Source organism: Plasmodium malariae (assembly GCF_900090045.1).
Source record: "Plasmodium malariae genome assembly, chromosome: 5".
In the NCBI taxonomy this organism is placed as follows: domain Eukaryota; phylum Apicomplexa; class Aconoidasida; order Haemosporida; family Plasmodiidae; genus Plasmodium; species Plasmodium malariae.
The window spans coordinates 781,501-794,355 of record NC_041779.1 but is presented as its reverse complement, the minus strand read 5'-3'; the positions used below and the strand labels follow the sequence as shown (position 1 = coordinate 794,355).

Sequence of the window (12,855 nt, the reverse complement as noted above, 5' to 3'; positions counted from 1 at the left end):
TATATATATGTATGCATATGCTTATATGTGCATTTATGAATATACTATTATATACCATGACAAAAATAAACGGGCATGCGTTTTATCATCTTTGCTATTTTGTGTTAATATATGTTCTAATTTTTGGGGATTAAATATACGCACATAAATCTATATTTATCTATATATATATATATATATACAAATATATGCATAATGCGTAATACATGGTATGCCCCTCATATTTTAAAATTATCTACTCGGTGAAAGAATAGACGTAAAAGAGTTGTAACATTAAAAAAAAAAAAAAAAAAATTCAAAAAAGAGCTACATATAAAATTTTACCTTACCTTGCTTCAGTTTATTTTTTCCTTTTTTTTTGCTTCCATTTTTATTTTAACTTTTCAACGCGGAAGCTTATCTTGTTTGCTTTTCCTCGTCAAAGAAAATGAGAGAAAAGAGTAAGAAAAACGAATATTATTGCCCAGTAAGGGAAAAAAAAAAAAAAAACTTTTTAAGGCTGACTAAGGCAGTACCAAGTAGTTAATCGTTTGCTTTTAAGCAGAGGAAACAAAAAAGAAAAAATTGTAGTTCGGTGAGGTAAAAAAATAATCGTAATATGACATACAGATAATATTGCAGGTCTAGAGTGACAATAAAATTACACAAAAGGAAATAAACATAATCCTATGAAGAATAGTTAAGCAAATGGGAAAGTTTGCGCAATTACATATCACAGTTTTTTTTTTTTTTTTGCTGTTTTTATATAGCACCTGAACAGTGTTCAGGTAAACTGCACAGTGTTAAGGGAAAATAAAAAAAGTAAATATAAAAATAATTAATGTATAAATAAATGTACAAATAAATCATGGATAAATAAATATACAAATAAATAATGTATATATAAATACACAAATAAATAATGTATATATAAATACACAAATAAATAATGTATATATAAATACACAAATAAATAATGTATATATAAATACACAAACAAATAATGCATAAATAGATATATACATATACATAAATGAACTACTAAATAAATGAGATTGTTTAATTTGAGCAATCTTTGGTGGCTCCCCTGAAGTTTACTCCTTTTATAATGCAAAAAAAAAAACATTTGCAAAGGTGAAAGAGCGTATGAGCGAAAGAATGTGAAACTAAAAAAATGAACGAGCGTAAAAATTTGAAAAAAAAAAAGAGCCCACCCCAAGAGTAACACAGACACGTGGTATGTCAACGTGTTATTCGGAAAGAATAATTAGCTCATATGGTCGAAACAGAAATTGTTGTAAATGTGATGTTCCTATTTAAAAAAATAATATTTCTCCTTTTCCAACATGAATGCTTGTAAAAATGTGTGAATAAGTATGAACATGTTCATATAAATTCGTTTTTCATTCTTTTTAAAAAAAGAAAAAAAAAACAATTGAAAAGATATGTATTCTCCTGAAATTAAGGTAGTCTTATATTTAGTTCAAAGGAATAATCTTATTTATGGGCAGCAACTTCTGTGATACTATTTTTAAAAATAAAAAAAGACAAGGAAACATAATTATGCACCCACGAAATGTTTATTTGTTGCTTCGTTTGTTTTTTTTTTTTTTCAGTGCACTTCCTATTAAAACTTGACACACTTTGTTTAAGCAATGAGTGTAAAAATCTGTTAGTAGCTTCTGCAATTTTTGAAGAAACAGAAACTTGAACAAAAATCAAAATATATCTAAGCCATGAACTTAAATGGGGGGGGGGCCATTACAACTGTCAAGTGAGTACTATCACTGTTGAAGTAGCCGTGAATTTGTTCCATTTTGTATATTTATTATACACATTTTTCATATTTATTTATTATACACATTTTTCATATTTATTTATTATACACATTTTTCATATTTATTTATTATACACATTTTGTACGTTTATTTATTAAATACATTTTTTACATTTATTTATTATACATATATTTGCATATCTCGTTTATTCTGTTTATCTGGTTTATTATATTTATTTTTTTTTTTTTTTAAATCCGTCATGCCGTTGAAAGGAAGAAATGAAAAAAAAGTGTCGACATGTGTTAAGTCAGATATATCAGAAATAGCATTTTCAATATTTAAAAGAAAGATGACTGTTAAAAAGAGCTTACAAAAAATGCTTAGGAGTTTTCAGCTACTTACCTTTTTTTCTCCATTTTGCTGTTTTGATGTTCTTTCGCTCTTTCTTTGGTAATTGTGTGTACACGTGTGGAGGTTGAATATACCGGAATTATCTGACTATGTTACTTCCTACTGAAAGTTCGAAATAGGATATGTGGATTATATAAAAAATTATTATACAACACCTTCCTCAGTTTTGTTAACTTCAAAAATTAAACAGAATATTTTTCATTTTAATTCTTATTTTTAATATAGAATTGTTTTTTTTTAATGTTTATTTTTTAAATATTTTTTTTTTATTTTTGTTGTGATGGTTTTTCTTCAATACATAGAAGTGAGAACAGGCAAAATGTTACTTGGCAATTTTGCTTTTATGATAGTCCTACCCATAGGTATATTTTTTTTTTTTTTATTGTTTATTTATTTATTTTTTTTTTTATTGTTTTTTTTTTTTTTTTTTTTTTTTTTATTTTTTTTTTTTTTTTGATGATGCTGATTTATTCCTTTGTTGACATGAAAAGAATGTTTTGTTTTTTTATAGAAATACTAAAAAGAGTCATTCGAACAAAAATAATAAAATAAGTAGTGAGAAAAGAAATTTTAAGTATATGCTCTTTTTCGTTAATTTGGTTTCATTTTTAATTTTGTGAGACTTTAGTAATAGTATTCCAAGGATGGTTTAAATGTATATATTTTTAGCTACTCTTAATAAAAAAAAAGAAAAAAAAAAGAGAAGTTACATATTTGTTTAATATAGCTTTCAAAAATTGCTTTTTTAATATGATGACTATCTGAGAAATGAACGAATAAAAGGAATGGCAAAAAAAAAAGCGATAGGAATGAAACATTCACACGTTTAAAACATAACACATTAAAAAATTAACACATTAAAAAATTAACACATTAAAAAATTAGCACATTAACACATTATCATAATGCTACCTCGAAAAATACATTTTAGTTACCATTTTGCACAATTTTTAAGCTTACTTAACACACACCTGTGTACATATGTATATATGTGCATAAATATTACACGCATACTCTTCCCATTTTCGTCATTTAGCAAAAATGAAGCAATAATACACATGCATGAAATGGTGAGAGCTATACTGTACTGATTTCATATATACATACATATATATATATATATATATATTATGTGTGTATATTTTTTTTTTTTTTTGTTTTTAAATTTTTTCCTTTTGATAATATTTTTTTGGTTAGAGTATCTTACAAACAAAATAAATTGAACGGGGGGTTACCCGACTATTACATGACAATCCATATGCATATGTATCAATGAATGATGTAATTATTTTACAATTTATACTTGCCTTTTTTGATTGATCGGCAAGTCTAAGCGAGTTAAAGTGTATGCTTATTTGTATGCTCATGTGTATGATCATGTGTATGATCATGTGTATGCTCATGTGTATGCTCATGTGTATGCTTATTTGTATGCTCATGTGTATGCTCATGTGTATGCTCATGTGTATGCTTATTTGTATGCTCATGTGTATGCTCATGTGTATGCTCATGTGAATTCCCTTATGTATGCATATAAGATTTACACTCATTTGTCACATACGTTAAAAAAAAAAAAAAAGCAAAGAGAACTGTCAAAAAATGCACTTTTTATATTTCTTTTTTTTTTGTTACAGTAATTATTCTTATAACATGATGTAATTTATTTTTCGTAGTTCACTGCTTGCTGTTCATCTTTTTGTATTTTTTGTTTTTTCTTTTCTTTTTTTTTTTCTTTTCTTTTTTTTCTCTGTTTTTTTTCAAGTTTGGTGAGCACCCCTATGATTTTTTCTATTTAATTCTATTGTGTTCACTGAATTTCATTTATCCATATATGCATATGTTTATTTATGCATATGTTTATTTATGCATATGTTTATTTATGCATATGTTTATTTATGCATATGTTTATTTATGCATATGTTTATTTATGCATATGTTTATTTATTCATGTTTATTTATGCATATGTTTATTTATCCATGTTTATTTATGCATATGTTTATTTATTCATGTTTATTTATGCATATGCTTATTTATCCATATATGCATTTATGCATATATTTATTTATCAATTTATGCATATATCTATGTATTTATACACCTATGCGTACATATTTTATCCATTTAACCTATTTAAAGCGGGAAAAAAAAAAAAAAATACCCATATATGTATATTTATTTATATGGGTATATGCATGTATATTTTGCTGTTTTCAAAACGTACATGACTGTCTCTTATTTATTTAATTTTTTTTTTCCCCTATCCACAACCCATGATACATATCTTTCGTTCGTTAATTCGTTCGTTAATTCGTTCGTTAATTCGTTCATTTGTTCGTTCATTTGTTCGTTCATTTGTTCGTTCATTTGTTCGTTCATTTGTTCGTTCATTTGTTCGTTCATTTGTTCGTTCATTTGTTCGTTCATTTATTCGTTCATTCCTTTATTCCTTTTTTTTTTTTTTTTTCTCCTTGTCACACTTGTCCTTCTAAGAATTCATTTTTATGCCTTTTCCTCTTTTAAGTGAGAAAAAAAAAAAAAAAATTATCAATGAATGTTGAATAACAGGAGAAAATTTTAAATTGTTCTTTTTTTTTTTTTTTTTTATTTGTGCATGCATATTATTAGTGTGAGCAATCATTGTGCATATACACAAAATTAATATTGGAAATAAAGTTAACGTGAAAATATATTCATATAAAGTAGGACACAAAACATTATGAGTGAAATATATTTAACTTCTTATAATGCTACGGCGTGGTAGTAAATACGTTTCAATACAGTTATATATATATATATATATATATATATATATATATATATATATATATATGTGTGTGTGTGGCACCTTTACAGTAGTAAACGTAGGCAACAGTAGTTCTCATATACCAAATATTTTTCCCCGCCTGACCATTTTTCATAATCACGCACAGTTATGCAAATATTTTTTGTATGTACAAAAGGATAACATTAAAATAAACACTTACGATATATTCCCCTCTCAGGCGCATTATTTTGTAATCTGGCTACGTTACTACTTCCCGACTTCTCGACTTCACTACTTCCATTTTTTTTGGTGTGCAAAATGCAAAGCGTTCCGAGTGAGACGACTATAAACTCAGAGCACTACAAAAGTAAGGACAACTTGGACATGTGCAGGAACGAAAAGTCCACTGAATTTTCAGATAATTCTGATACAACAAATATCAAGGAGGAGGATAATGAAAAGAAAGAAGATTTTGAAAAAAGGTTAAGTAATAATATGAATGAGAAATTAAATATATATGATAACATAGTAAGTGAAATAAAAGAATTATATAATGGGAATATAGTAATGAATAATAAAGGTCTAGATAAGCTAAATATACGAAATGTAGCAAAGGGTTTATTCTTAAATATTAATAAGACCATTTCGAAAAAAGTGCGTGTATTAGTAATAGGTAATTCATCATCTGGGAAGAGTACATTTATTAATTGGTTTTTACAAGAAAATATACAAAAAACTGGATATGAATTTGAAACAAATCATTTTACACTTATAACGAGTGGCAATTATTTTTCAGAATTTAATGGAGATATAACTATAAAAACATTTGACTTTTTAAAGCATATATCAAATAGAAATAGAAATTTTAAAAATAATTTATGTACAAAAATGTATGTTAGTAAAAATTTGGAAACAAAAAATATTGATTTTATTGACACACCTGGATTAAAAGATATTATGAACAAAATGGATTTTGACATTAACAGTATTATATATGATTTATCTGATTATGTAGATATAATTTTAATTTTTTTTGATTCTTCTGGAAAACTGTTAAGTAACCGTCTGCTTTTAATAATTAAAGAAATATATGAAAAACATATGGAAAAAATTGTTTTTGTTTTTTCAAAAATTGATGAAATTAAACATGAAGAAGACAGAATTAAGTTGTTATGCCAAACAACACAATGCCTAGCTAGTAAAATCAATGTACGAAATAATATTGATCTTTTACCTATATACATTTACGGAGCAAAAAACGGAAAATATTTATTCGAAAATTCAAGAAATGATGACTTATGTATAGTTAACAGAATTAATGATATCATTTATGAAATAAAAAAATTATTTTTCAGAAAATTGGAAAAGGATCTCTACTGCCTTATCAATGATTGCGACTGTATCATAAACAAAATTCTTGACATTTTAAAGACAGACTCCGAGAGGAGGGTCCACAAGTCAACCTTGAAGCGCGAGCGTAATACGCCTTTGTTGGCACAAATATATATATATATATATATTATATGTTCATTTGTTCATTTGTTCATTTGTTTATTTTTTAATTTTTTTTTTTAATTTTTTTTTTTTTATTGTGCATGCACTGTTCATGTCTATATTAGCAAAACACATTTCAGTTCTGTTTATAATATACGCACCCTTCTTTCTCATTACATGCATGTGTGCGACGTGGTCGCTGCTCCATATCTCTTCTTTTCTTATAGGAGTAAAACACACCATAATTCAGGTTTTCCTGTTTATTCTTTTTCTTTTCTTCCTGTGCACACAGCTTTCAGTGAACAAGAACTACAAGCATATGTTGATGAGGTAACCACACTTGTGCATATTTTTACGCATAAACATGTATGCATACGTAAGTGAATGTGCACAATATCTAATATAGGCTGTGTATACACTTCAAACGATTTAATCGTTTCAGTCAAAGCCTTCATGTGTATATACATATACGTATGTATATGTGTATGTGTGTATATGTATATATATATGTCATTTTTTTTTTTTTTTTTTTTTTTTTTATCGTCCCTTCCCTTCCCCCAGCTATGTGAACATCTCGAGTAATCGCTTTTACAATAATTATATCATAAATACGGGAACAGTGCTGAATAAATGTAAGGAAGAAATTTATTTATAATGTTTAATGTGGGTGTGCATTTGTAGGTACATATACATGTACATATATATAATACATTAAGTTTTCGTACATCGTTTTTTGTATTTTCCTTTTTTTTGTTATTTTTTCTTATTTTCATGTTTACTCTTCTTAAAAAACAGGGGAGAACTCGTACTTATTGATAAACATAACCTTGGCATTTTTATTTCTATTAAGCGGCATAATGAAAAAGAAATTTACGAAAAATATAAAAACGTTACACATTTCAAGCAAGGAAATACTGAGGGTAAGCAAAATGTGCAAAAGTAGTAGTTGTCATACGTTCATTTATTTTTTTCTCTGCATTTTTACATATGCGCATTTGTTTCTTGGAAATTGTTTGGAGATTTTAGAAATTGTTTGACGTATTTTGAAACGTTTTTCGCTATTTTGTTGAATTAATTGTATTTGTTGAAATGATTTTTTATCTTTTTTCAAATATAGGAGCAGCTGACATTCGCAAAGTTCGCCAAGGACAGAGGAAAATATTTAGCAAAAACTTTTTACGAGCTGAAACAAAATTGACCAAAAGAAAATGGAAGAGGAGGAAAAACGAGCAATTTGCTTACTTTTATATTTGTGATAACAAAAGAATTATAAAATAAACATAGTAATAATCGCAGCAATAATCGCAGCAATAATCGCAGCAATAATCGCAGCAATAATCGCAGCAGTAATAGTAGCAGTAATAGTAGCAATAATCGCAGCAATAATCAGAATAATCGCAGCAATAATGCAGAATAATAGTAGCAATAATCGCAGCAATAATCGCAGCAATAATCGCAGCAATAATCGCAGCAATAATCGCAGCAATAATCGCAGCAATAATCGCAGCAGTAATAGCAATAGTAATAATAATTACAATAACAGTAGCAGTAGGTCAGTGTCTATTTTGTAGTGCACGGCTTTTACATAGCCTTTGAGCGATTGAAGGTCGTAGAGCACTAATAATGCATAATTTTCGAATGAATTGTCTTACTTTTTTTTTCTTTTCCCAAAAAAAAAAAAATTGGATTTCCTTTAAATTGTTGAAGATTGTCCCTTTCTTCTTTTTTCTTTTTTTTCTTTTTTTGCCAAATATTACATATATTTAATGTTTAAGTTTTCTTGAAAACTTAATTCTCATTTTGTGTTCTCTGTCACTCTCACTTTTTCCCCTTTCATTTTTATATTCCCCATTTTTCATTTATTTTTTTTTTGGTTTCTAAATTTTTAACAATTTTTTAAATACTATTGTTTTTTATATTAACATACATAATTAATTTTTTTTTTTTATTTTTTTTGGGAAGCAGATTTTTTTATTCTTACATATCCATTTTTAGTACCACTTTCTTTTTTCTTTTTTTTATATTTGAAGAATTATTTAAATTTCTTGTGAAAAAACAAAAAACAATTAAATGTGTTTTTATTTCTTTTTTTGGTTTTCAATGGGGTGTTAGTACAAAAGAATATAATGGAGTGAGCATTCGGATGTACTCATGTATATATACATACATATATATGTATGTGTACGAACACATGCGCATGGTGTACCCTTTTTTTCTACAAAACTGTAGCGTATAAATGGGTCTTAAATTGATATATATAGATTAGATAATTGATAGAATGATGCATTAATGCCATTTCTCGTGCAATAATGAAATTACAGCGGATTAGAAATTAAAAACTTAAAAGAGACAAGTGTAACAACATACATGGGAGGAAAAGGGGAAAATAAATATATATCCAAGGAAAAAAAATCAGATTATTTTATTTGTCCTTTTAATTAAGATAATCCATGCTGCGCAATAAAAATTAATAGTGTTCTTTTTTCCATCATATTTAGAAATAATTTATACATGCATATATACGTATAAAGTGTATATGTACAAATGAGCAGGCTGCTTACAACGTAAAAATAATATTAGCAATTCGCCTATACCTTTCTTTTGTGCGCACAAGCAGAAACTTCTATCCTGATTTTTATAAATTAATTACAGCTCTTTTTAGCTTCCTTTTTTTTTTTTTTTTTTTTTTGGAATATATATTGTAAAAAATAGGAAATAACAGGAGAACATATCGTTTGGGATATAATTGTTTTATGCTTCCCAAAATGGTAAAATGGACTTTATAATATATATGCAACTTTGATATATTCTTTAAAAATATTTTAGCATAAATGCAACTTGTTTTTTTTCCTTTTTTTTTTTTTTTTTTTTTTTTGTAATAATAGTTGTCTATTTTTATCCTTGCGTGTTAATAATTGTGCACATTTTTTTCTTGTCTGTTAATAATAACTAGCGTTTTTAATTCCAATTTTTCCTCAAATTTTTTTTTAGTTTTTTCCTGAATTTTTTTAATGAACATCGCTCATTTTATTTTATCACAAAAGAGATAAGTCAAGGTCTTTATTCGACTAAACTAGATAATGTGCTAAGTTTTTTTTTAATGTGTGCATATAGACACATGTACCAGATATATTCTGACAATAATAATTATTTTGAGTGCACGTTTATTTAAAAGGCAGAGTTCAAAAATAGAGTTATTTATACATGGGTTAACATACCTCTTTTTATTTTTATACTTTCTGTAATTATTTCTCTCAAGAAGAAAGTTTTATATTTACATTAACTCGTTTAATATCTACCTTTATTTTTTATGAACAGTACAGCTTACAAATAAACACCGAATTAAACACAATTATTTCAGTTGTAATTCTGAACAAGTTCATAGCCCGTAGGTATAATATCTGCACATACATACATACCTACATACATACCTACATACATACCTACCTACCTACCTACATACATACATACATACTTATGTACATATGAACACACAAATATATATACCTATGTGCATGACGTAACATGGCTTTTCCGCGGGTATGCAATTTACATGGCTCCTTTTACCAAAATTATTGAAATAAAACATACTATCGCATTTGTTCGTTAAAAACATTTTAATTTTCATTTTACACGAAGGAAGATACACGATTTGTGAAGTAAACTTATGTCTTTATGATGTTTCGTTTGTGTTCTGTACATAAATGCAAAAATGTGTATATATACTTGTCCATGTACATGTATGTACGTATATATATGTACTTGCATATTTACTTACATGCGTATTTACTTACATGCGCATTTACTTACATGCGTATTTACTTACAAGCGTATTTACTTACAAGCGTATTTACCTACATGCGTATTTACTTACATGAATATTTAGTACATGCATATATATATGTATGCATATATATATGTATGTATATTTATATGTTTGATTTTTAAAATTCTCGAAAATGAGGTTATTTAATATTAGATCGTATCTTCGTTAAATGTTTTCAACGTAACGTAAAATAAATGATTATAATATTATTTAAAAATAATTTAATTTTAATTTTTTTTTTTTTTTATTATATCATGTATAATATATGAACAATGTTCATATTAATGCTTTTTTTTTTCTTTTTTTTTTTTTTTTTTTTTTTCTTATAATTTCAGGCACTTTTTTTTTATCTTGTAATTTTTGCATAATTCCTTATATTTTCTTAAATTTATTTTCATTTTTTATGTTTTAATTTTTTTATGTTTTAATTTTTTTATGTTTTAATTTTTTTATGTTTTAATTTTTCTACGTTTTAATTTTTCTACGTTTTAATTTTTCTACGTTTTAATATTTTTATGTATTAATTTATGTTTTAATTTTTTATGTTTTAATTTTTCTACGTTTTAATTTTTCTACGTTTTAATTTTTCTACGTTTTAATATTTTTATGTATTAATTTATGTTTTAATTTTTTTATGTTTTAATTTTTTTATGTTTTAATTTTTTTTTATTTTTTCTATCTTTAGCGTTTTCTATTATATGTGTATGAATTTATTAAATCATTTTAAAGAAAAATCTTTTTACCCGAACGTACGATTTTCCTTTTTTTTTTTTTTTTTAAAAAAGTCTATTGTTTTTGTGAAATATATATATATATAGATGTACTATTATTTTTTTAAAAGAAAAAATGAAATTTCGGTGGAATTAAATGTTACTTATATTCTTTATATTGTGAAATTTATTTTAATTGTGCAAATTATACATATATAAACATAAATACATATATAAACATAAATACATATATAAACATAAATACATATATAAACATAAATACATATATAAACATATATACATATTAAAACATATGTACATATTAAAACATAAATACATATATAAACATATATACATATTAAAACATATGTACATATTAAAACATATATACATATTAAAACATATATACTTATTAAAACATATATACTTATGAAAACATATATACGTATGTACATGTATTATATGTCAGTACAGTTACAACTACAGATACAGTTATATGTATTTATATTTCTTCGTTCATAAAAAAGAAATGCATTAGTCAGTGTTATACGTTTTTTCAATTTTGTACAATCAAACTTCTCTTTTTGAAGAAAGCATGAGAGAAGGTAATAAAAAAATAAAGCGAAGAGAAAAAAAAATAAAAAAAAAGAAAAAGAAGAAAAGAAAAGAAAAGAATTGAACTTAAAATCATAAAAAAACAAGCATATCACCAAAGGAATTAGGTAATTTTGTATAACCTATATTCATATGAGAAATACAAAGGTACTTCAACGAATGAAGCATATGTATATATATATATATATATATATATATGTATTCATGTTTGTATGTATATGTATGCAAACAGATCGACACATCAAAAAAGAGCACCATCTTTAGCGATGATGTTGGTTTCTTTTTATTTTTAATTCCTGTGTGTATGAAAAGGGCGAAGAAGTAGAAAAAAAAAAAAAGGAAAAAAGGGAAAAATAAATTAGAAAAGCAAGTTAATGAAAAACTATTTAAATTTAAGCAGAAAATTGCATAACTGCAAAAGGTAGTAAAACAATGGAGTAACATACAGTAATAAAAGCAGCAACACAGGTATAAACGTATATATATATATATATATATTAAAAACGAACGAGTCCCGCTGCTTTTAATGAAGAGAGGATCTTTAATTATTAAATAATTTAATCAGTTAATTATTTAATAATTTAATCAGTTAATTGTTTAGTAATTTAACCGTTTAACTGTTTAACCGTTTAACTGTTTAACCGTTTAACTGTTTAACCGTTTAACTGTTTAACCGATTAACTGTTTAACCGTTTAACTGTTTAACCGATTAACCGTTTAACCGATTAACCGTTTAACCGATTAACCCTTTAATCCTTTAACCTGTTAACTGTTTAATTGTTTAATTTTTTTTTTTGTTTTTCTCCATAAAAACGAGATCTTCTCCTTTTTTTGCAAATAAAAGTAACAGCTTTGTTGTGACAGTAGGAAACTGTGTTCATTGAAAAATATGCAGAGTTTGAATATGCCTTATAAAGATTAGTATTATATAACTTAATATGTGTTTATGTTTTGTTGAACAGATAAAATAATGCAGGTTTTTCTTATTTGTTTTTAAAAGAGAACTTTTAATAATTATAGTTTTTCCCCCCCTTTTATTATTTTTTTTCTCATTCCCTTTTTATGTTTTTTCGCATTCATTTTTCCTTTTCTTTTCCCAATACTTTTCATTCTTCTTTTTTTGCCTTTTTTTCTGTGCCGTTTCCCCTTTTTCCCATTTTTTCTTCACATTTTTTATATGCACAATAATTTTCTTATTTTTTTCCCATTTTACGTTTTGATTTTGCCGAATACACGTACGCACAGATGCACATACATATAAACAAAAAAAAAAAAAA

General features: G+C 25.5%; 1 protein-coding gene across 1 annotated transcript; it reads left to right on the top strand.

Annotated features, from left to right (window-relative positions):
- Positions 1-5,251: 5,251 nt before the first annotated feature.
- On the top strand, positions 5,252-7,625 carry PmUG01_05025100 (conserved Plasmodium protein, unknown function; the record flags this gene model as incomplete). Its single annotated transcript, XM_029003452.1, has 5 exons — positions 5,252-6,410; positions 6,655-6,757; positions 6,989-7,059; positions 7,223-7,347; positions 7,545-7,625. 5 exons carry the CDS (start codon positions 5,252-5,254, stop codon positions 7,623-7,625), a joined length of 1,539 nt encoding a protein of 512 aa, XP_028860397.1.
- Between the last annotated feature and the right edge of the window lie 5,230 nt (positions 7,626-12,855).